We start from the raw sequence: 26,889 nt of genomic DNA, 5'->3' as shown, positions 1-26,889 counted from the left end.
CATCTTCTCATTGGGGCGCACCTACAAAAAATATTAAAAATATTTTTTTGATAAAATATAATGACTAAAATACCCCTTGAATCTTTCATAGATATTTTGGTCATCTTATTTTATTGAAAATATTTGTTTTATAATTTTCGCCAGTGCGAGTTTAATAGAGGATTGGACGTCCAAAATTTGGTGTCAAAATAGTTTATGAAAAAAAATTAAAAAAAAAATAATGTAAAGATGTGATATTGTGATTGAGACAATCTTAACCCTCCATTCAAAATGGACGGTTGGATAAGGGGAAATATAGAAGCTTTATGCACTTGTCCTTTACGGAGGCCATGAAAGCAAAGTCTGGCCCTTTTCGCTATCTTCAATTGAAAATAACATTTCAACTGCCCCTAAGTCGGTTACAAAGCCATGCACATGGGCCCTTGCACACCCATATCTAAACAACCCGGTGTTGCACACAAAGAATATTAAAGGGAAATATGGTACTAAGTCCTAGCTTTCAAAGGGGTGTCTGTTTAAACAAAATGAGCATGCTTAAAATTTCAACATCACACTTTAACAATCAAAGTCTTGAGCAATGTGACCATGATTCTATGGCTTATATTTAATATGAAATGACTAAACCTCAGCTTAAACAAATTTTTAAACAATTGGCTTGATTGGGAATTCTTCTCTCTCTATCTCTCTCTACTAAGAATCGAAGTCTTGAGCGATTTGACCACGATTTACTTAATATGAAAGGGCTAACGATGCAATTTATATAAAGCCTAGATTTTTATAAAAACAAAGTAAAGTCTCACCTTGAATCCTTGTCCAAAAAACACTTTGAACATCGAAAATCTTCATGATAGCTCTAAAATAGATTTTCAACGCGGTTGTGAAATTTGAAGATAAAAAAATATTACAGATTATGTGGATCTATGAGCACTTATTTTTCGGTGGAAATAGATGATCTAGATAATGTGTTACAATACATACATTATTTTTAGGTATTGAAATCTTTTTTTTTTTTTTACAACTATAATGAATAAAAACATAGTTAGAAGCACTAAGAAAAGATATGGGGACTTATAACCTTATTGATGGTATAACTTTTGATAGAATAGAATGACATACCAAGATTCGTGTGGTTGACCCTCAATAGTTGGAAAAATGTTATGTTGATGATGATGAACCATAATGTAAAAGGTCGAGATAATCAATTTGAAGATTTATTGATGCCAAAACTGCAATTTTTATTGAGTTTTTGAGATACGAGGCTTTATTTTTAATAAGATTACATCTCTATGAAAATATTTTCCAACGTTGGTACAGTTTGTGTAGAGCCGAGGCTCTAAACAATCAAAGTAAAACGCACCTTCAAATAGTGTCGATAAATGTGGTTTCAACATTGAAAATCTTTGTGATAGTCTTAAAATATATTTTTATTTTTAACCATAAAATTTAAAGCTTAAAAAATAGTGTAGATCAAGCAGATCTATGAAAATATTGAAAATTGACTGTCCAAAAATGCGTTACACTATTTCCAAAACTTGAAATGCATTTTTTTTTTCTTATGTCCACACATCTTGATGTCGAGATGATCAATTTAAAGATATTTAAGCATCAAAACAACCCCTAGTGAAATTTTTGAGGTGGGCTCTAATTTTTAAATTTATCTTTCTGTGTAGGATGCAAAACTCAAGAGAACCATGGACGAGAGAGACACGAGACTCCCCTCTTTCTATTATGGGAAAAGCATACCCACGTACAGGGTTCACCATACTAGCATCCTCATTAACACTCTTAGCCAATGGTTTAAAAAACGGATCGGTGACCCGGGTCGGACTTCCAAAAAATCGATCCGGATTGGTGAATCGGCGATTCGGATCGGGAATCGGGTGAATCGGTCAGAATAAAGCTTCAAAAAAATCCCAAAAAATTATTAAAATTCATTATAAATATTGTTTTTTAGAAATTCAATAAGAAATGAGGGTACTCCATTAAGAATTTTCATGTTTTTGAATGAATATGCGAATATTGATATGTTATTTCCCTGCATGAACCGCCATTCAGCATTTAATTTACATCATACAAAATGATAAACATATAATTATCATGGAATAAGTATATCAACATACATGGACTACAATAAAGCATAAAATTAGTAACATATGATCTAAAAATAAAATGATAGACGACGTTATTGTTCTTCTTGGTCACGCTGGTGCCATTGATTGAATTCGTTTAACAATTCATTGATTCGATCTAAAAACGAATCATCGATATTAGCAAGCGTATGACTATTCCCAAATCCCTGAGTGTTAGTGTTTTGTTGTGTTCCCAATCTAAAATCCCCGAAGATTGTCCATCTTTCATGCTCACCTGCACTGTCGTGCTCATCCCTACATTGTTGTTGTTGGGACTCGATATGTGAATAATATGGCTGGGATAGGGTGGCCTCAGAATCATCATCTCTCTCATTTTCTCTTTGAATAATATGGATTAAAAAATAATAATAATAAATTTTCAAAAAAATCGATCATGGATTAAAAAAAAAAATCACAAATTTTCAAAAAATTCTATGATGGATTACAAAAAAAAATTCGATCATGGATTAAAAAAAAAAATCACAAATTTTCCAAAAATTCTATCATGGATTACAAACAAAAATTCGATCATGGATTAAAAAAAAAAAATCACAAATTTTCAAAAAATTCAATCATGGATTACAAAAAATTCGATCATGGATTACATAAAATTCGATCATGGATTACAAAAAAAAACAAACAAAAAAAAACAAAAATTTTAATCGTGGATTACAAAAAAAGAAAAAAACAATTCGATCATGGATTACAAAAAATTCAATCATGGATTACAAAAAACTCTATCATGGGTTACAAAAAAAGCAAATAACAAAAAATTCAATCATGGATTACAAAAAAAAAACAAACATTTCGATCATGGATTACAAAAAAAAAACAAACATTGCGATCATGTATTACAAAACATTCGATCATGGATTAAGAAAAATTCTATCATGGGTTACAAAAAAAAAAAAAAAACAAAAAATTCGATCATGGATTACAAGAAAAAAAAACAAACATTTCAATCATGGATTACAAAATATTCGATCATGGATTACAAAAAATTCCATCATGGGTTACAAAAAAACAAAAAATTCAATCATGGATTACAAAAAAACAAAAACAATTCGATCATGGATTACAAAAAATCGATCAAGTATTACAAAAAAATCTATCATGGATTACAAAATAAAATAAAATAATAATAATAATAAAAATAATAATAATAATTCCGTACGGGACTCGCCGATTCACAGTTCGGACTTGCCGATTCCGTACAGTGAATCGGCGAGTCACTGTACATAATCGTCCGATTCTCTCTAGAACCGGACAATTTCCGATTTTTTAGCCGATACGATCCACTTTTTACGATTTCCAAATCGAACCGGCGTTTTTTAAAACACTGCTGTTAGCTATCGGTTGTCATTGGGCCATCGTCCATTATTGCTACTCATTGTAGTGCACCACATTATACGCCATCTATGTTACATTTTCGCCTTATTTTATACATCCAATGTGATTTCTTCAAGAACCCATTGTTCCGGCTGATTTTTTAAAAATCAGCCGACTACATCGGAATCGATTCCAATTTATTCCGATTCTAACAGTTATATATTCCAAAAAAACATTCCAGTGTACCAATCCGCCGATATTTTGAACCAATCGTTACTAATAAACAAAAATCGGCTAATCAGAAAAAATCACCCAATTTGTGCACGGTTCGAGTGTTAAAAAATGAACACTGCCCTCTATTATTCTAAAGATGAGTTTGTACTCTATTATTCCCCATTTTCTTTTCCCAATGTCGAAAAGAGATCTTGCGAAGAATCTCCATCATTGATATCGAGAGTTTTGTTGGATTCTCTTTCTCTCTCTCTCCCTCTTTCTATTTGTTGGGTTGGGGCAAGTCCCTGCCCCATCCTCTCTCTCTCTCTCTCTCTCTCTTGGGGCAGGTCTAACGTGTTTCACTCTCTCTCTAAAACTGTTGGGCAAAAAACTATCCTACCTCTCTCTCTCCTACCTCTCTCTCTAACTGTTGAGCACGAGAGACCCAACTATGTTTGTAATGTTTTTTTTTTGCTTTTTTTTTATGTGAAAATATAAATAGACAATATATGTAAATTTTTATTTTTTTATTTGGAAATTTTTTACTGAAATTATATTTTTCAGAAAAAACCGGGGCACTAATTGGCGATTTAGTTGGAATCGGTTCAGTTAATCGGATCGGGCCAGGACTGACTAGTCGGCCTGATTCGTTGTTTTAAACACGGCAAGAAACAAATTAAATTATCATTGTTGCTTTACAAATAGGACTCAAAACTCAAAAGATATGACATTACCTATATAAAATAGAGAAGGGAAAGATTTCTATACTTCCCATACAACATAGAAGATCTATGTTTCCCCTATCATTCAGCCGTCCAATTTTGATCAATAGAGCCACTCATTATTTGATCTTAGATCCGACGTCTCAAAGCATCTTATTTTTAGTTTTTTTTATAAAAATTATACGGATATGAAATTTGGTACGTGCCATCTTATCATTGGGGCACATCTATAGAAATATTAAAATAATTTTTTGATAAAATATAATGATCAAAATACCCCTTGAAACTTTCAAAAGTATTTTGGTTATTTTTTTTATTGGATTTTTTATATTTTTCGCTAGTGCGAGTTTAATAGAGGATTTGACATATACCAAATGTTAACGTGCCATTGTCTTCAAAATTCTTATCCAAGTGTTAACATATACCAAAAAAAAACATGACTATTATTTGTGTTCAATATCAAAAAAGGTATGGGGCTTAAAGTTGTTTAACTTTACATGTGTTCGAAAAATCAAACGGGCTTCAGAAACCAGCCAAGGGCCAAATCCAAGTAATCGGTAAACCAGCCAGTTCAACGGGCCTAATTGCCCAGGTCCCCAACTAGTCCAAAACGTTTTAAAAAAATAAAACAAAATACAAAAAATCCAAAAAAAAAATGAAAATTATATTTATAGCATGATTAAACGTGGAATAGGAAAGTAGTGAAAAAATTGATTTTAAAAAATTGATTTATGCCCAAAGGTATTTTAAAAACTTATCAAAAAAGATAGAAAAATGTAAAAATAAGCATTAATGGCCAAAACACTTTCTAATTTTTACCAAAATGATAAAATCCATTCAAAAATACATTACAAACAAATCCTTTATTTTTAAAAATATATATTATTTTGAATTTTTTCAAAATATCTGACTAGGTCACCAAAACCTGATCGGGCTAGCGACCGGTTCGTTCCAAATTAGACTGTCCGAGTTTGCGAACACTACTTTACATATGCTACCAAGAGGCATATTCACATGTCATTTTGCTCGTTTTGGAGTACCATATGAAGTTGATATTATGCCTAGTTATTCATTTGCAATTAGATTTCTTATAATGGGTATTCCACTAGGGGGTGTTTGTTTAGGGTTAAAAAACATAGTCTTATCCAAAGACGATGTTACCTAAGATGGGGGTAATGAGGGGGTTGTGAGTATATGCTGTTTGGATTTCATTTGGATAAAGTTTGGGTTTGTTATTCCTACTAATGGACTCATCCATTTGTAAATATTTTAGGTATCTACTATAGGAACCAGACTTATTCATATTTGCACCAAAACTGGCTTTATGAAATAGTTTAAAACCTCTATTTTGATAAGGAATAACTGTCAACGTTGTTTTTTCACATAACTAGGTCTTTTATAAGACTTTGGTTTTACCCAAGAAACAAACTGCTCATAAATGAAATAAGAGAGTGAGAGCAAACAATATATAAACTTTTAAGAAATATAAATTTATATGTAAACAACTTCCAAGTTTATCTGAAATAACGTTACGACGGACATTGCTAACTAACATATAGTTCATCATCAAGACTAATTGTAATGAAACATTATATTACAATTATAACAAGTGCATCTAAGGAGACCCAAAAAGTGCATAATTATGCAAGGTTGAAAGGCTCACATGCATGCATTATGCACCACACACACTCTTACTTGATGAATAGATATTACAAATTTTTTTTTTTTTGAAAATAAACCATACAATTAGTAAATCCATCTTTCACAACTCATTCTATCATTAACCTATGTAATTTGAAAGGTATAGAGAGAAAATAAATGTGTATGTTTGCGATTGGGATGGAGCCTATGCACATTAGAGATAAGTTTTAGTAGCAGGAATCGAACGTGAGCTATATCATTGCTTGATGTCCGTTGATGTTGGAGATAAGTTTGTTTCGACAATAAGCATTCTCAAAATCGACGATCTTCTACAATTTTCTCATTTACACGAGAAAAGGAAAAATCAACAAATATAGATATGGATTTTTATGCGATGCTGATGCCCAATCAAACATATGTTACATATTATGGTGGGTTAGACGAATCTTGGCACAACGTCCCCTTACTTTGTTAGGTCCATGTTTTGCTAATAATTATTAGAAATGTGTTTTATGTTTTATATATGGATGAAGTTTTGAAAACAAAATAAAGCCTCACCTCAAATCCTCGTCCTAAAAGCACTTTTGGTAACTGAAATCGTCCTTATCGGTCTAAAATCAATTTTCATTACCGATAATAAAAATTTGAAACTAAAAAAATGTACAAATATTGTGGATATAGTGAAATAGACAATCTAGATAATTTGTTACAATGTGCACTCTTTTTAGAACTCAAAATCCTAATTTTTCTTTACATCCATAATGTTTTACCCGAGATGATCAATGTAAAGGTTTTACAATACTTGAAGAGGCTTTACTTATTTTGATATCGCTACAACTCTATCAAACTATTTTCCTTTGAGTGTAGATATCATTGCAAGCAGGCTCGTAAGCTAAAATTGTCATGTACATTAATTGTCATGTGCATTAACATTACTTTCTTTTTTTGTTTATTGCTAACATGCATCCTTTAGCTTTACCAATTGTATTTTCAAAAACTGTACAAAAAGACCATTAATATAAGGAGATCACAATCACTCTTGTCTTTCATATTTCAATTGGGTGATTATGAATGGGCCATTAACTAGACACAAAGTTCAAAAATATTTTTCTCGAACTTTATGACACACCCCAAGCAATCCAATTTGATATCTAATAGCTGTTAGGAATTGTAACATCCTTGCAACAAAGTAAATAGTTCCATAATATACAACCCCATTTATTTTAGATACACTTAGTGTTTGGTAAATCAAAACTTCTAGCGTGAAATGCCAAAACTTATGGTAAGTGTAGCAGTTTATAGTTTGTCAAATAAGAAGTAAGAACTGCTACATGAAGAAGGATGAGTTGGAAGTCCGCACTCCTCGAAGGATAATAAGAGATGGGAGCTTCCACCCCAACCACCAAAGAGGTGAAGTGTGGGGCTTGTTCCTCTCATAAGGGAACAATGACACATTATTTTGGCATTGTACGACACAAATTTTAGACATTTATATACCCTTGTTTTGTAATATAATATTTTCTTAGTAATGATGTTTTTTGTCATTAAGAGGGATGTGATATTGTCCACATGGAATGTCACATCGCTCACATGAAGCATACTAATAGCATTTAATACTCTATATGGATGATATCACACTCCATTTACATGATGTCACACCCCTCATAATGATAAAAGCTACACTTACTAAAAAAAATGCTCTATGTATAAAACAACGGTATATAAGTGTCCAAATTATTTTTAATACAATTATAAAATACTCTATAGTGTGAGACTCTAACATAACTCTTAAAGTTATCATTGATGAGAGTGTGATATTGATTAAATTAATGAGATTTTGAAATCATAGCTCGCATGTAAATGAGTTGAAATTTGAGGTATCCATTCTTTTAGCCCTTATTTTGAGGAAGTCGTGCCGTGATTTTTAAAAACTATATCACTCATGTATTTGTTATGTGAGAGTGGAAGCCACTATTTGGAAGGGGTAGGTTCCCAAAACAACGTCAATTGATGTTGATTTTGGGAGGCTGCCACTTCTTCCACAAAACAAACATGCCTTGTGTTTAGGCTGTTAAAAAATTGGAATTTTTGAACCACCAAAATTATTAAATAAAAAATAAAAAAATAAAAAATAAAAACTTTATGTTTTGACAGTTGGACTTTTTTTCTGCTTTAGACGATTCAAAACTTAGACTTTTTGAACCACCAAAAAACTTTCTTTTGTGCTTTGATTTATTTCAAAGTCTAACTTTGAAACTATCTGGATACTTAGTTTTTTGTGTTTTGGCAGTGACCTGCCTCTCTTAGTATGTGTGTGGATTTTAATTTCATGATATGATTTCATAATACTATAATCATAATGAAAAAACTCGAATAAATATTATATTAGGCATAGCTATGAGATGGGACCATCCCTTGGTTACAGGGGGATTTGGTCAAATCAAAACAATTTAACTGTCGATCTAATATGTTGGACCATATTTTAAAAATAAGACAATAAGTTAAATATATAAACCATATTAGAAAAAAGATATTCAAAATTGTTTAACGAGTCGAACTGTTAAAGCCCAATGGTTTGGTCAAACAAAAAAAAGGCTGAAAGGTGATTTTGACTAGTTCTCAAGTGAGCCAACTTTTATAGTTTAGACCAAATTGATCAAGACACTGTACACACACAAACTTGCTGATATCAAGAGGGAACTGTGCATGAGGAGTGAAAATGAAGCAGGTGACCAACTTATTTGTATTTTTCTCTCAATGGGGAGAGTTTGCGGCTCATTTCCTCAAAGTAGTCCCACTGCTCCCAGATGATTCATTAGGCCTTTTCATCGTAGAACTTGGCAATGGCGTGCCCGTACCTCTTGGAGAGTTCGTCCCGTAGGAAGGTGTATTTGTTATACTGCGCAGCTGCTATGACACCCAAACAAAACATGCCATCTGCTTCCAAAGGGATGATACTTTTTTGAAGGTAGCTCTATTGAGGGTTTTAAAGAGGCATTTCTCGAATTGGTCTTCGTAAGTTTATGGCGGTCCCTAGGTTTTAGGAACTTAGGGAAAATTGCTAATTTTGAAATTAGGGGTCTATAATTGTCCCTATTTGACACACCTTGTCCTTCGATGAATAAGTAGGCAACAAAGAAGTAGACACCTATAGACAATCTCTCTTAAACTTTCTTCGTAATATCAAATGGACAGAGGGCGCATCACTCCATTTTGTGTAGCTATAACATGAGACATTGTGTCATCCACTCATCGACCTAAGGCATTTTCCTTCTAGGATTTTCAGCCTTATTTTTTCTTGTTGAACATCAATCTTCGTGAGGATAAAAAAGGAAAACCCAATCCAACTTCTATTTAGGTGTTCTCTTTTTCCCAAATTCATAGATATTCAATTAGAATCTAAATAGTTTTTCAATGAGGTTTTTGGTAGCGGATGATATTGTATGCTCCCATGTGAGCAAATTGTGCACTTGCTCCCATTGGCAAAACCCCAACCTCGAGTCGGATAGTTGGATTTAACCTACCAAAGTTAAACTCATGTGATTGTTAGACTATTGCAATTGCCGAAAGTACTTTCCGAAAGAGAATTTTAAGTGAGGCATTATTTTGTTTTCATAAAGAGCCTAGGCCTTGTAGAAACTTCATCCGGAAACCAAGCACTATATCTAGTAATCATAGAGCCATTTGAATTATCGATTCAAAACTCCATTTCATATGATAAATTTCAGTGAATGTCATCTCATTTTCAGCTATTAGTTTTTTTTTTATGTTTTGGGTAAGGCAGTGAAGAAGACAGAACCCTACCCGTTTTTGAATTAATTAATGGAATACTGAATTGATCAAAAAAAAATTATGTGAGTGCTCTTGCTAAAGAAAAAGAAATCATAATAGTATGGCTACTCATTATCCACTCAGATTGCAAAGGAAAGGCCCTGTTTGGATGAAGTGCTAAATGTTTTTACTTCTGCATCAATATTGCAGTGCAGAACTATTCCAACAATTTTTGTGTACATCCACTTTCTAACCTTGTTTGTTTGAAAAATACCATGAACAAGACCCTGAACGTGTTTAATCTCATGTTGAGAAAAAAGAAAAAAGAAAATAGGGGGAGTAGTTTTGAGGTTAGGTACGTTCAATATTGGTTATAGTAGTCTCTTGGAAAACACACATATAATTGTATGTTTTTGGAGCCATATGCCTCGATATTATTAGTCCATGATCCATACTGAATCTGCAGAGTAAATTTTTCCGATTTTTTCTTGTGAAGTTTAATGGATGAACATAAACCTTTGGGGATACCAACACATGATTTGATACAATTCGGATTCTTGGAGAGGAGGGTAGGAGCAAGTTTGCTGTAATATGTGGTTCCATTCGACAAGTTAATAATCACAGCATAGACGCACTGCTTAAATTCACAAACCATGGTGTGTTCTCGAGACAAGAATGGAGTGAAAATGGATTTTGTTTTTTGTTTTTTCAGTTTTATAAGCGCTTTGGTGGAGTTTTATAGGTGCCTGCAAATTTTAGCATAACATGTAATTTTGGTGTAAAAAATTCTTAAGATTGTCTCAAAATCTATTTTCACATTCAATTATAAAATTTTAAATTCCAAAAATGGTTTAAAATTTTAAATCAAGTATATCTATAAACATATGAAAATCTTGAAAATAGACGGTCTAGATAATGTGTTGCAAGATGCATTATTTCTTGGACGTAAAATCTTCTTTTTTTTTTTTTCATATTCATACATCTCAATGTTTATATGATCAATTAGAATGTTCTTCAACATTAAAACAACATTTTTTGATAGATTTTTGAGGTGCATATGTAATTCTACATTTTAAGGTTACAACCTTATATTAATAGTGACCAAACGAACTGAGTTATTTATCACTTTTAAATAGGTGGAGAAAGAAAATAATATTTTTACTAAATTTTTTAATCGAAATGGGGCCTATATGTTGAGGGGGAGTTGCAGCATGGGGAGCTATTATTGATGCATTTCTTTCTCCTTTTTTTTATTTTTTCTCCCCTCTCTCTGAGCTGGGCAACAATTCTTCTTTTTCAGCCTGCCTTGTCAATGTCCTCTCTCTCTGCCTGAGACCTTACTAATCTCCATTCATGGTAGATTAGGTTAAAGTGGCCTTTTTCTCAATAAGTTTCTCCCCTCTTCTGGTGGGATCATCGCCGTTGGTTTGTCTGTTTCACTTTTAGGCTTCATTGATCATTTTGTTTGTGCCCAACTCCAAGTATTTGACTTATAAAATTTAACATTTAATTTTGGTTGACAATCTTTGAGCTGAAAACCAAATTGGAAAGTATGCAATGAGAATAAAATAAAATAAAGGAACATTGGGTCCGGTTGCAGATGGAAATTAATGGAGTAGGAGGGAGACCTACTTAGTCATCTTTTTGGTTGGTACCGCTCCCTTTAACGCCATCTGTGCACTCTTCAATTGGATGGTGATGATGCATGTGATTTGAGTTGTCGAGTGACCTGGAGCGGGCTGGGCTGGACTTGATCGAGCCTGCAGACCCGATCAGGCCGACTTAAGCTCCATAGTCAATTTTATTAATTAGGACCCAAACCCAGACCAAGGGTCGGATCTACTTCCAAGTTACTAAAGCTGGTGTTTTAAATATCAGCTCGTATTGGGCGATTTTACATGTTCAAGTTAGGTATGTGGGGGACCTATTCAAGGTTCTCAAGAGACGGAGCTCGAATCTATACCCCCAAAAAAATAAATTTTTAGAGTATTATATCATACGAACTATTGCTTTTAGAATGATTTTAAGTGTTTTAAACAATTAATATTTAAATTTTATAATTTTTTACTTTTTAAATAATTAGCTGAATGGGTTGAGCTGACGCACCAAATTGGCCATTTATCTGGGCCAAACTTGAGATTCAAGAAGCCGACCCAAGTCTGAATTGCCAAATCCACAATTAACGCTCAATATTCAGCGACCCAACCACAACTAGCTCTGGTTGACACAATATTTCAGAAGCAAACCCTAGCCCAATCAACCAGAGTTTTAGCGACCCACCCACAACTGGCTCATGCTGGGTTTGCCTTGGCACTCCAAAATTAAAAAATTGACCCAAGCCCCACCCCATAGCCCTAGAAATAAGACTTGGGCCTCGGTGGTTAGCGCTTGACCATCAAAAATAAAACTTGGATTTGAGTGGTTAGTGTTTGATATTTTAATAAAACAAATTATGTTTTGAGTCTCATTTCTATAATAATAAAAAAAAAAAAAAAAAGACATCAGCTCCGCATCGAGGCCATCCGATTGCCAGCCCCACGTGTGCCCCGTATCCGCGAGACATGGAGTGGAGAAGAGGGAAAATAAATAACGAGTTGTATAATGAGCAACACTGAATCTAAAAGTCGAATAAAGAATCTGGAAAAAATTATAGATATTTGAATCTCTCCGTACATGTAAATATGTAGTACAAAATAATCTTGAGGACCACACCAGACCACAAAAGAAAAAACATGAGTAGGAAAAGTAAGTAGCGATCCAATTGGGTAGAAGCTTCAAAAGGCATATAGTCAAAGAGTTAGAGAATCTCATCAACAAGAGAGGACTCGTGTTTCATTTTAAGAAATCTCATTCCAAGTGGAAAGTGATTTGTGCCCGGCACAAATAAAAGTATCCCAAAAAGCGACCGGAAGGCACCGCCTCCACCTCCATTAATGCTCATTGAGTGCTTCAATTATCGATGCCCAAAATACCTCTGCTTCAAATAGAAAATAGCCATGCGGTCCTCTCACTTCCAAAAATGCCCTTCGTCTCCTAATTTGGCAAGGTGAATCCTGAACATGCCATAAATAGCAAAGGAATAGTTAGGGAGTAATAGGTTAGGTTACGTTGGGTTGATTGGAACCAACGTTGCATTTTATGTGAGAGAGAGCCACGCTATCTTTCTTCCTCACATAAGAGACCCCTCTCTCTCCATTTGGGAAACCTAACATTACCCATCTCTTTTGATAAATGAGAGAAAAAAACCTATCCTTATTATCTAAGATAGCTAAAATCGGCCTATATATGCTCTACTCAGCAAACAATCCCTAAGGAGATTTTAAAGTTCGAATTTCGTGTTCGATCGGTAAGAGTTAAATGCTATAATGGATATTAGGTATCGTCCATTACTTTAAAATTGCCAAGTGGTTGCTAGTTGATTCTAGATTGAGGAACCTTGGAATCGTCTTGATTGTCCCTTTTTTTAGCCTTTCTATTTATTTTGTTTGTTAAATATAGCACGATCAGAATCAAACATGCTGGAGTCAAACAAATAGGACTCGAACACTTGGCGAGTTGGAGGCCGGCTTTTAAAACACATATGTTTTGTCTTCGAGTGCTAAATCTCCAAATTTAGTTTGAGAGAGAGAAACCCACCCCAAACACCGGAACTAACAATTTGGTATCCTCATAACAAAAACAACTCTAAAAAAAAGAAAACTAACCGTTAGTATCGTACCCGGTTCAATAAATGAAACACATGCTTTTCAGCTTTCTGATTGGCCTGTAAAAGTTGAAAAAACATAATTACTTATTCTTAAAACCCAACCAATCAATTGAGCAAAAGAATGGGGAAGCTCTTTGGTTTTAGTTATGGTGTAGCTAAATATTCCAAATAAACTTCATTCAATACCTTAAATTTTGAAGAGGAGTTGATATTTAGAGAGCATGACACGACAAGACGACCCAGTTTGGATATACTCCAAAGAGTTTGGATCTCCCAGTCATTTACAAAAAGATAAGGTTATATTTTAAGTCATTCTCTTTCGACATAAATAGAACTCCATTTGCTCCCCAATAAAGCTTCAGCCCAACATCAAACAGATGTGTGATCCACTGTGAGTGCCCTAATTCTCAGGGAGCCAAGGCGCACCTACGTCTCTCTCTACAAATTTCCACCATTTTCTCTCTCTAAATTCTCTTCCCCATTTTTCGCCATTGATTTTGCAGGATGAGATGGGCTACGTCTTCGTCTTCCTTCACAGATTGGACACCTCATGAGAACAAGCTTTTCGAGAATGCTCTAGCCGAGTTCGACTCTGATACACCAGATAGGTGGGAGAAGATCGCTTATAGGCTTCCTGGGAAAACCCCATTTCAGATTAAGAAACATTACGAATCTCTGGTAGAGGATGTGAATTTCATTGACATGGGGCTCGTTCCGATCCCTTCCTATGCTCATCATGGGCTATGTGATGATTTTCTCGTGGAGGTTTCCGAATTTCAGGTGGTTCCTGGAGGTGGGAGGGGTGGGAGGGGAGGGGACCCTGAGAGGAAGAAGGGGGTGCCTTGGACTGAAGACGAGCACAGGTGCAATTCTCTCCCTACCCCTCTCCTCTCTCTATCGGTGGATGTGCATGTGATATTTTTCGGTCCAATTTTTTCTCATTTTATTGATATTTCATGTTAATTCTTCTTGGTTCATTATCTGTCTCCTTTCTTTTTCTTTGTTCATGCTATATATTCTCTGGTGCAATTCTTGTTCTTGATAGTTTGTGTTCTCCAACGAACCCAAGGAAACAATATAAGAAAGGAAAATGAACAGAAACCAATTAAATAGAGAAAGAAAAAGAAAACAAGAATGGCTAAAAAAATCATTAAGTCAAGAACGACTAGAAAATCAAGAACTCACTAGCCACTTCAAGGCGCTACCTCTAACTGTTCCAGTTCAAGGGTTCTGACTCCTTATAAGACTCAAATGACTCAAATGTAATTTCTTTTCTGTGCTCTGCCAGGGCTACCTCTAACTGTTCCAGTTCAAGGGTTCTGACTCCTTATAAGACTCAAATGACTCAAATGTAATTTCTTTTCTGTGCGCTGCCATCTACCCTACCCAACCCAACCCTCCTTTTTATAGCAACAATTAAGTCATAAAAGGAAATTTGGAAATCATAAACCATAATTCATCCTACTTACTACTCTTATTCCCTAAAATCAATTTGCATGTCATCCTAATTATCCCCCATAAATGGATATGTTATGTGTTTCCATAATCCATATTAATTGATTTGTCGTATGCCCTTTCCTTGTTACATAATTGACATGCATCTTTCCTTATTGAACCCTTACACTACCCTAACCAATCTCCCTACCGTTTCCTATGTTCTCTGTCATTGGTGCATTTCTTTTTCTAACTCTTTCTATTTCTGGATGTTCATGCCATATCTTTTTTGTGCAATTCTTTCTATCTCTTGTTATTTCTGCTCTCTATTGTACGTGCTGCAACTCTGGCGCCATTTATTTTTGTTGCGATTCTTGGGTCATGTTCATCTAGTTCATTTCTTCTCTCAATGTGATGATGGGGTTTTAATTTTGGACCGGCTCATGATTATGGGGAGCTGCAATTTCGAAGAAAGATTATAGGGGTGTGTGTATCAATTATCAAGGGAACTAATGGTGTCTCTTGGATTTTATTTTTTTCATTTTTTGTTGTTTAATCTATATTTACAACTGGATTTTGGGTTCGGGTGATGGGGATTCTGGATTGAAGATATTCAGGTTTCAATTTGGTTGGTTTAGGACTGGCATTTGATGGAATTAGTTAAGTTTCATTCATTCATTCTCTCTCTCTCTCTCTCTCTCTTGTTTGTTTTCCCTTGGATGTTTTCTTCTCTTGAATAATTTGGTGTGGTGTGGTTATTCATCCTTAACACGTGCCATCTTTGGTTATTGGACATGATGTATTTATTTCTGTGGCTTGGTGCTTTTAATCTCTGAATTTTTGGTTGTTTATATTCATTCATGTGGATAGTCACTTGGTGACTTTTGATGTTTCTGTGTTGGTTTTAAAATTTATTGTAGTGCACATGCCTCTGTATATGCCTCTGTATCATCAGTTTTTCTGGTATATTTATACTATACTTTCCTTTGAAGTGATAGTCGTGTGAAAGTAAAGGAGAACAGTTGCAAGACACAAGGGAGTCATCTATAAGCAGAAATAGGTGGAGAACATTTGTCTCTCTTCAAACAATCTTAATTGCAAATAAGTACCCAAGATCTTGGCAGAAAAATATTAAACCTCCCTTAATAAACTAACAAATATCGTGATTAAGACAACTGGATAGGATGCTTCTGAGGGCTTGTACAATAATCTTGCACCCCCTTTTTCCTGAACTTGAGTGATAATTTCCACGATCATTCTGGCAAAAACTCTGCAGTCTACAGAACAGTTTGGATATGATTAGACTGGATTTGTGGCCTTGATGAAAATATTCATGTATGTATGTATCGACGGGGTCCCTGCTACTGAGGCTTTATCCTTAACTGAGAACGAAAAGGACATGGAATGGGATGAAAATCCAAGCAAAAATTAAGATATATTCATACATCACTCAAAGGATGTTGGACTTTGTTTTAGTTCTTGTTGCAGAACAAGAGATAAATAAATTGAGCTGATTTTGTAGTTCTATAAAGTGAAGATGTGCATATCTTATGATTGAAAGTATATGCAGAGATTGTCCATATGAATCAAGAAGATTCAAAGATATGCAATGAGCTTTGGACTACGGGTCTTGTCATATTTTTGCTGTGTCCATCAAAAGCTTTGTTCTACATGCACATCAGCTATAGTTGTCAATTTATGGTCTATGATTGAGAAGATCTCATCTTATATAATCAGACACCATAATGAAGTTTCCATGATTTTCTGACAATCATTTGCTAATTTTTGGTAGCGTCACTTTCTATGCGTAGTTACCAATTTTGAGCATCTTTAGCCTTGTTTTAATGTTCTCAGTGATTGCAACATAATTCTTTCATTATAGCTTGGAACACTGAGGGCCGCCTGATTCAAATGCTATCTTTGGATCTTATATAACCACAGGATAATTGGCCTGATAATGGGAGTAGAAGATGCTTGTGATGTCCAGAGTTAGTAGGTTGAGAATCTCCTGGCTACATGGCTTCATTTCAACCTTAAAGCCTATTCCGTATCTGAGGGAACTAAGTGGGATTATTGGGGGCTTGTAATTGCATTAGACTTGTGGTTACATGATCATCCAATACTTCGTTCTCGGATGTTGCGTGAAAAGTAGGACCCGTGTCGGTTGCTTATCATCATGTGTTCGTTTGATCATCCAATTGCTAGGGGGTTGTTTAAAGGTGATCCATGGAAGATATACATCTTGGCGAATTTATACCAGAGTTAATGGACTGCACTTTCTTTTAATGTAACCTGTAGATGGGCAAGGTGGTGTCTGGATTGCTAATATGATTTGGTCAGGGTGGCGAGGGATACCTATGATATTTATAAATCCGTCTGAAATTATGTTGATTTTGCAGGAAGTTTGAGGTCGAATATGAAACTGGTACCTTCTTTTGTAATTTTAATGTACCATGCTTCCAGGGGCCTGTCATGGCATGGTAGCGCAGGCTTTTTCCTCTCCATAAATGAATTTAATATAAATTAGTAAATTCCATAGGAAAAATTTTGAGTTTCTGTCAAGAGATTGTGTATGCTTCATCTATTGGTTTCAAAACCATGGGGGGTCCATTTAGTAGTCAACCTTGAATTAATTGTTTGTATCCTTATGAAATTTGTTGGGGTTTATGACCATGTGATTTGAAATAATGACTCTTAGAAAGGAAATATCATGTCATCACTTGCATCTCTTTTCGATGTTGTAGCATCATATATTGAGGTTGACGGAAAGTATGTCGTTCTTGCCCTTAAAATAAATATTAAAAAATGTAAAAAATGTGACATCCATGAGTCTTCAGCAATTGTCTGTCCTTCTTAGGGAATCATATCCACCCTCTCAACATGTTATTAGAGTGAGATTACCTATTTTTGGTTTGTTACGTGGCTAGCATGAATATTGTTGGTATTGCAATAAGTGCTTTTATGAATGTGATCTATATTATGTCTTCAACTGGTGTACAGAATTGATGTGAGACATAGCTTGCATATGGATAACTTTTTCTAGTATGTCCTCACTGAAGGCATTGCTATCAGAGATGATTGGCAAACGAGAAAGGCCTCACTGTTCTATGGCATGTGTTTTTATAAGATGTTGCATCTAATAACATGGAGTGGATTTTATATTTGTAAACAAGAATAATTTTGTGACATATCTGATATATTCCTTCTCAACATGCTCTGTTGGATGCATTCTGATTGCAGAAAGACTGTGAGTGCAACTGGGGTGCATCTTTATGGAAGACTGGTGATAATAAGGGGCCAGTTAATGCGTGTGTTGTGTGTGCATTCTAGGTTGTACTCTTTATGTTTAATTGCTAGGAGTTGTCCGAACTTTAATGTCTTACCTTGTCTCAAAGGCATCTTCATTTGGAACTCAGAATATGTGATTTGGAATTAGGAAAAATGCTATTGATATTATTGATTTATATCATCTTTCGCTTAACCAGTTAGTTTTGTTCAACATGTGATAGATAATGATTTAAGTTACACATCAGTCATTTTTTTTTTTTTTCTTTTGCTATGATTATTGTGTTGGTTGCATGTTCCTTGATATGCATATTGATTACAACACTGAAATGAAATATCCCAGCACATTTAATACCTCTTTTACAAATGAATGCTGGAAAAGTTGTATAGATTGTGTACCTACCATACTGTTTTGACTTAATTTGATGTACAAGACAGAATTGCAATGACCCATTACCGCCAGATTTCCACTCTATTGATGGTTAACATTGTTGTTATGATAACTTACAGTATTAATTGAAATTTTTGCTGCCCTTTGGATAGGGAGTACTGCTATTTATGCTCACGTTTTTAGGAGATCATCTAATGAGTCCTTCCTTCGTAGAGTAGGGGCAGGAGGTGGTAATTCCACGGTAGGGTTCATGTGATGGATTCATTGTCCTCCACCAGTTCTGATGCATTTGACATTGTTTATTGGTGATAACATCAACATGGGCTAATGATCTTTTTAGCACGAGGGATTTTTACTTCCTCATTCAGTTATTCTCATAAAAAGGCAAAGTAGACTATGAAGCTTGCCACCTTTTGCCTGATACATTAACTTCAGTTATGCTTTGGGGATCTAGGATTGTCTTTTATCCTTTAGTATTATCTCCTTCATATTTTCGTAAAGTATAGGTGAGTATGGAGATGGTCTTTAAGTGGAGATTTTGAAGGTGTGTTTTAACGGGGTTTCATTTAATACCTGGTACTGGCAGTAGTGGTGGGAGTTAGTTGCTCATTAGTTTGGTGCAGTCAAGAAGGCATCTGTAAGAGCTATTTGGGTGGGATCCATAGAGGTAGATGCCTGAACCCTCTTTAATTGCCTTAGGATGCAGTCATTCTCTTTTGGTCTTCTTATATAGAACATGATTATTGAAATGCGGTTCCCTCAACTGGTGAGGTGGTCGTGGACCATGGAGGCAGTTTGAGGATATTTTAATTCTAGCAGTGTTGGCTTATTGGTCCCCTTTCAACAATGAAAGCTGTAATTTAAAATCAACCAAAGATTTTGTAGGCCCGGCATTTTATAGAACTTCAGAGTATGACCATATTTATTTTTGAAAGTGATGATGGCTATCTATTGCCTTATATAATTAGGTGGTCAGCTGCTTTTGATCGTCTTGCATTATGGTTTGTACTTCCTACTGATGAATTTTTTCATGAGGAGGAACAAGGAGGAGAAGGGAGTTATAAGGAGTCTTCCCAAATCTCAGGTTTCAACATAGGAAGCTGGTGGTGCCATGGTGAAGCCCAGGATAGGCTTGATGTGATAATAATAGGCCAAGGTCCTACAAATGTGTTCCTGACATCGCACAAGAAATTTTTTTTTCATTAACTTTTTAGGTTTACCATTCTGTAATTCAGTTTGTCACCTGTGATGTTTTCAAGTTGATATTATCAGTGATATTTGTTCATGTTGGCATTTGAAGGTTTGGAAATAACTTAATATTTTTTGTCCTTGTTAGGCTTATGAGGTTTTGCTTGTCTGATTCTACTTATCTGGATTTTAGAAATGCTTTAAGCACCTGGAAGCTTTTCTTTAAGTTTCATGGTCAATTGAAACTAATAGATATTATTTCTTTGTATTCCATAATTCTGCATTTCTTGCAGTACTTATATATCATGTTTTAAGCATGATTTTGGAACCTTTTATGAAATTGGACTCCATGAAACTGTGTACTCTTGAAACTGTGTACTCTCATGCATATCTATCGCAACATTTCAAGTGCTCCTTTCTCTTGAAACTGTGTACTCTCATGCATATCTATCACAACATTTCAAGTGCTCCTCTCTTGAAACTGTGTACTCTTGAAACTGTGTACTCTCATGCATATCTATCGCAACATTTCAAGTGCTCCTTTCTCTTGAAACTGTGTACTCTCATGCATATCTATCGCAACATTTCAAGTGTTCCTTTCTCTTTCATTTCCCAAAATTGTGTTCTTGATTATTTATTGAATTTACAAGTCTAATGTTATCCTGGTACCTCTCATTAGCAAAGTTCCATGTTGATACTTATAAATTGACATCATTGTCATCATCATCATCATCGTCTTTTTCCAACTGTTTGGGATTGGCTACACGAATCCTAGTCTGTCATTATGTTCTAAAAATGTATATTTATAAACTCATCTATATAGGAAAAATGAATGACCATCAATATCAATGCAGCCTGGTTGCTGGTTCAGGTTGTTCTCATATTTTGTCCATGCTTGTATGCAAATCTATAGTGAAAACCAGACAAATGTTTCAATGTAATTGCAAATGAATTTAAACTTCTCTCCAAGCTTGATTTTAAACAGTGGAAATCCTATACACTCTCGATGTCAATGCAAATAAAACTCTTTATGTAGGCTGTTACTTCGACTCATAATCCTTGTTGGCTACAGGCTATTTCTGATGGGCTTAGAGAAGTATGGGAAGGGCGATTGGAGGAGCATATCGAGGAATTTTGTGGTGACAAGAACTCCAACTCAAGTTGCCAGCCATGCTCAGAAATTTTTCATCCGCCTCAACTCAGGAAGCAAAGACAGGAGGAGGCCAAGCATCCATGATATAACTAGTGCAAATGCATCAGACACTGCAAGCGCTCCTCAAGATCCTTCTCTCTCTTCTTCTGTGAATTCGAACCAAGTGGTTGGTCCTCAGAGCCAAACGCCTACTCCACAATCTACCTCTGAGCCCTTTGATTACTACTATGGAGGACTTGGGGCTCATCAGGGGGGGTCTTTTGGCTTTTACCAGCAATGAGGAAATAGAGGTCTCATAGATCCTATTGAGCCCTTTGTACACTAATTTACTAGAGGGGTATGTACAGTTCGGGCTTCTCTGTCTGTCTCTTTGATCTGTTGTTTCTCTGATAAGGTTATTTTGCATGTTGGTTGTGCTTTCTTTCCCTGCATTTATTATTTAGTGATGGAATTGTCATCTGATTTGGTTGAAATAAATTAAAGATGTCACATGTCTATATTGTAATGGAAGGATGAGTATGATCGATTCTTGTATAGTGGCAATTTGGATGGTGAGTTGTTGAGACTTGGTGGTTTATAGTAAAAATCAGAGCTTTGATTTCACTAATTATGATGATGGGTTACCATATGCAGCAGATGCCATTTTTTTGGTTGTTTTAGCTTAAGGATTGTATACAATGGGACCATCTACTTTTGATACAAGGTGTTCACAATTCCTTACAACCATTTGATGTGAAATTTGATAGCTTAGATGTGTTACAAAGTTCAAGAAATTTATTTTGAAGTTTGAGCTTAGTCAATGGAATAGTTGCTGCCATGCAATTTCAAATCCAATGGTCAAGATTAATTTGACCATTTTGTATCAAAGGTAAATGGTCTCATTTTATACTTTCCCTTAGTAGAAATGAGCGGTCAGTATTCAAAAGTTTTAGTTCAATATTATCTTTTTTCAAAAATAGAAGGGATCGGGCACGCATGAGGATGATGATGATAATTTTCTTCTCGAGAGAATCATTTGGGCGATTTATGAAATTATCATGGGTAGATGTCAAAACACATCAGGGTTTTTTTCAACGATTTGAGGTCGACTACATGAGTTTTGGTATATATTTGGGGAATTTTATAAAAATTATCATGGGTAGGTATAAGAACGCATCATCATCAGAGTTTTTTCTCAACTATTTGGGGTCGGCTATATGAATTTTGGTCTACCATTTTGTTTTATCAAAAACCGTATTTTTAGTGTTGTCATAAGTTTTTATATCATTTTTCGTTATTTTCAATCATAGGATAAGAATTTATTTCAATATTTATTCAGGGTTTGATGCAAAAACATGCTATAAAGAAGGTTCATCATGAAATAATTGAGAATGAATGAATTCGATTAAAAATATAAACTAAATAAATGCGTACTTGTGTACACGTGTGAAGGATTAATTAATTAAAGTTTTTTTTAGGTTATAGATTAATTAATTAAAAGTTTTTTTAGGCTACACCACTTGGTGGTATATATCTTTAAAGTCCAGACATTTATATACCCTTTTTATCTTATTATAGTGAAATAATTTTTTTATTAGGGGTATTTTAAATAATTAGTTAAGAGTAAAATAGAAATTCTTAATAGAAATAAAAATATTTATTAACAATAGTGAACAATGACATCATCAACATGTGTGAGATCAACCTTAAGATGTTTTTTAATTATTAATAGAATGCCATTATTTTTTTTTTATAAAATATCTATTCTACCCTTTGATATAACCAAATATGCTTGTACCTATATTATTATAGCGTAGTAATTTTTTGATTAAGGGTATTTTAAGTAATTAGTCAAAAGTAAAGTAGAAATTCCTAATAAAAATAAAAATATTTATTAACAATAGAGAACAATGACATCATCAACATGATGTGTGAAATCAGCCATAAGATGTTTTTTAATTACGAATAGAATGCTACTATTTTTTTTTCTACCCTCCTAAATAACCAAAAATGCCTCTCCTTGAAAAAATTCTGCACTATAGGATAATGGTATCTAAGTCTCTAAAGGGTGCGGTTTGTATAGAGCCTAGGCTCTAAACAATCCAATTAGAGCTTACCTTCAAATAGTGTCTAGAAATGTGGTTTACATACTAGAAATCTTTTTTATAGTCTTAAAATATTTTTATCTTTATTTATAAAGTTTAAAGCTACAAAAATAGTGTAGATTGAGAGATCTATGAAAACTTGAAAATCTTGAAAATTGACGGTCTAAATATGCGTTACAAAATATACTATTTCCAAAACTTGAAATCCATTTTTTTCTCCTGTCTATGCATCTTGATGTCAAGATAATCAAATTGAGGACATTTAGGCATCAAAACAATTTATTCAAGTGAAATTTTTGAGGGACGCTCTAATTCGATTGTTTAGAGCCTCGGCTTTATATAAAATTTTCCTATGTCTAAATATGTTGAGGACTTTAAGGATATACACCACCAAGTGATGTAGTCTAACAAAACCCATTAATTAACTCATTAATTAATTGATTAATAATAATCTAATATGGGAGAATTCAATGTATAAATCTGGGATGAGATTTGTATAAGGTGCCCACCTCAAAGTAAGGCGCACTTTTAAATTTTACTGTAAGAAATAGTTCTTGTGTCGAAATTGATGCTTTGAAAATTTATATCCCGTCTTAATTATAAAACTTGAAATTTCAAAAATAATGTGGATCAATTCATCTGTGAACACTTGAAAAACTTGAAAATAAATTATTCATATAACTTGTTATAAGATGCACTATCTTTAAGAAATTTTTTTTTTTTTCTTGACATCTATATGTCTTGTGATCAAGATGATTAATCGAAAGGTTTCTCAACTTTCGAGCACTGATTTCTACTGGATTTTTGAGGTAAACTTTGCTTATATAGTTTAATGTGCAAGTCATAAATAAACTTTTTCCGAAAATGTGTATTCATTAAGCGACAATTAATTTGAAAAAAGTAACAGAGCACGATGTTCAGCTCAATTCGTTAAGGAGCATGATACTTATCGTTGCATTCATGGATGCCTAAGTCAGCAAGTACGAGTTTCTTGCCATTTTCTCTATTCTATTTTCTTCACTAATCTTCAAAGTTTATCTAAGCTTTCTCGTATAAAACCTAGGGTTTAGAAATGCTGGTAGCCTAGTAGCCCAAGTGATTCAGACTAACCCAGCTGGGCTGATCCGGCAAAAAGATTTTTGAGGCTAAAAGAAAGGGACAATTTGCCAGACAATTCCCAACAGTAATGCTATTGTGTTTCGTGAGAGAATAAATATAATTATATTGGTTATGAGATTGTATATTATGAGACTTTTTATTTTTGGTATAATGAGGTTACAATCATTCTTAACCATTAGATACAAAATTCAATAGATTGAAGTATATCGCAACACTCGAAAAAATTTATTTTGGACATTCGCTTAATCAATGACACATTCACATTCCCCAACCACCAGATTTTACATTCAATGGTCACCAGCGATTGTAACTTCGTTCTATTAAAAGTAAAAGGTTTCATTATAAATATTTCCATTGGTTATTTCTATGAATTTGTCAAGAAAACCAAATAGTAAGATAGTGGTTCCCAAGTGAGTTGAATCTTCTTATTTCTTCAAATTGGTGCTCAGATCCACAAAAAATTAGTATAGATTTGGTAGAGCATTGGAAAAAGATCGAAATGATCAATTTCTTGTGAAAAATGGATCCATATCGAGAGAAATTACGCAAGATCGTAGATTAGGGCAGAAAAAATAAAAAAACCCTAAATTTGTTTTTCAAATTTATTCCATTGTTCATAAAAATCTAGCGGCTGATTGAAAAGTCAAAAAGTGCCGCCAATTTCACACAAAATGGACAAAAGATCAGAGAGATTTAAAATGAGGCAATAGAAAATTTAAAAAACAAACCTAAAATTCATTGCTCAAATTTTTCTATATGAAGTGTTGATCTGAAAATCATCTGTTAGTTTGATAATGGATCAACGAAGGAAAAAATGACGAGAATTTGTAGGGTCTTTCAAACATTAAAATACACCCCAAAAATAATTAAAAATAAACAAAAATAAAAGAAGAGGGAGGTTAGGGGGATCCAGCCGGTTATTATATCTTGACAGGAGTAACTTCAGTTCCCACTAATTCTCAATCTGAATGGGGCGATTCCCATTATGCAATTTTGAATACCGGTGAAAAGTTTAAGTGTGCTTGTTGCTTTATTTATCTTCCCTTGTTGATGAGGACGAGCTTTGTGTTTTCTACTCCCTCTCGAAAAAAGAAAGTGATATTTAAATAAACAAAATTACATAATAATTTATAAATCTCTAAAGTGATATTTAAATAAACAAAATTACATAATAATTTATAAATCTCTAATGATGTAGTGATGAAGTGTAAGGCGCTTATTTAAGATTGTTTAATCCAATACCATGTCTAAGAGCAGCTTATTTCGGACAACTCTGTCATGCATGTATGAGACATGTCTTTCTTGTGACAGGCAAGTATATATTATGTATTGGGTTAATATATAAAGTATATATTGCAATCAGTATCTATAAGAATGGTTAATAGAGTATCTGTACTTTACTATAAGATTAGATACGATTTAAGTATCTACGATTCTATTATTATCATTTATAATTTGTCTATAAAAGACAAGTCTGTATATTCATATGAATAATAGACACAATGAGTCTCTTCAGAGCTAGATTCATCTTAGTTGTTTCCATTCCTCGTCTTTGAAGCATTGTCGCCAATTTTCAAGACAAGTTTGTTGTTCACCCAATCGGTGCAATTTTTGTCGAGTCGTGTTTCGACTCTCTAATCAGTCATATCTGTCGAGTCATGTTTCGACTCTCTGATTTGTCTATCTGCTGAGTTGTATTTCGACTATCTGATCTGTCTCTATGCCGAGTCGTGTTTCGACTATTTGATATGTTTGATCTTTTCCAAGAGTTCGTAAAGCCATTTGTTCTCGAGGCTTGTTGATTTGCCACTGCTTTCGGTTCTTATTGATCAAGCAATCTGAGTATGCACTTGAAGATCCAACTGTTCGTTTCCGCAATTAGTATTGAAACTACAACTGCTCTCTCTCGTAACTTGAATTTAGGTGGGAGTGTAAAAGAAAAGTGTATATTGTGCATTGGGTTAATATAAAAAGTATATATTGCATTCAGAATTTATGGAAAGGGTTGATAGAGTATATGTACTTTATTATAAGATTAAATGTAGTTTAGGTATCTCTATCAAAGACAAGTCCGAACATGCATATGAATAACGGACACAAGAAACCTTTTCAAAGAAACTTGAGATTCTTCACATTTCTCTCTCTTGCATTGGGGTGGAAGTTGGGTCGGGTCGCCCTGGCCATATACAAGTCAGAATCTGAACCTAGATGGACTGGACATGTCGGGTGGGTCTATTCGACCTTAATTCAACCCAAGTTGGGTCCGAGTCCAAGTCCAAGATCTTTTCGGGTGGGTTCAAGGCAACCCAGATATTAGTACAAATATATATTAATAATATTAAATATAATATAAAAAAAATATTTTTATACTTTTTTTATGAACCCGGACCCGACCTAATCCCAATCTGAGTTGGTTGTGGCTCCAACTTATGACCCCCGACCCTTAAACAATGACACAAGTGTGGTGTGCGGGCATATTGCCAAAGCCTTTTTTGTCTCTCTTAAACAGGTAGGCAAAGATCAAAGGTTCCTTGGGGCGGCCGTGGTCCATGTTTCGTTGCAAACGCATGCGTTGTGTCCAACTCTCTCTCCTCTCTCCTTTCTCTATACGTATGCATCCTTCTTTATAGCTTTTTGCGCACTCAAATGTAGAGAGAGATCCATTTAAAAGTGAATTAAGATCAAATTCCATGAAAGTGGAAATAAGAACAGTTCATAACCAAA

At 34.3% G+C, this 26,889-nt stretch overlaps 1 protein-coding gene across 1 annotated transcript; it reads left to right on the top strand.

Moving 5' to 3' along the window:
* Positions 1-13,787: 13,787 nt before the first annotated feature.
* LOC18445445 (transcription factor DIVARICATA) lies at positions 13,788-21,569 on the top strand. Its single transcript, XM_011629215.3, has 3 exons — positions 13,788-13,902; positions 14,015-14,374; positions 20,882-21,569. The coding sequence occupies exons 1-3, from the start codon at positions 13,889-13,891 to the stop codon at positions 21,240-21,242; spliced, it is 735 nt and encodes a 244-aa protein (XP_011627517.1). The 5' UTR covers positions 13,788-13,888; the 3' UTR covers positions 21,243-21,569.
* The last annotated feature ends 5,320 nt before the right edge of the window (positions 21,570-26,889 follow it).

Source organism: Amborella trichopoda, chromosome 9 (genome assembly GCF_054954075.1).
Source record: "Amborella trichopoda isolate Santa Cruz 75 chromosome 9, AtrichopodaSantaCruz75HAP2 v2.0, whole genome shotgun sequence".
Taxonomy (NCBI): domain Eukaryota; kingdom Viridiplantae; phylum Streptophyta; class Magnoliopsida; order Amborellales; family Amborellaceae; genus Amborella; species Amborella trichopoda.
Note: the sequence above shows the minus strand (reverse complement) of the source record. Positions and strands in the feature narration are given on the sequence as shown.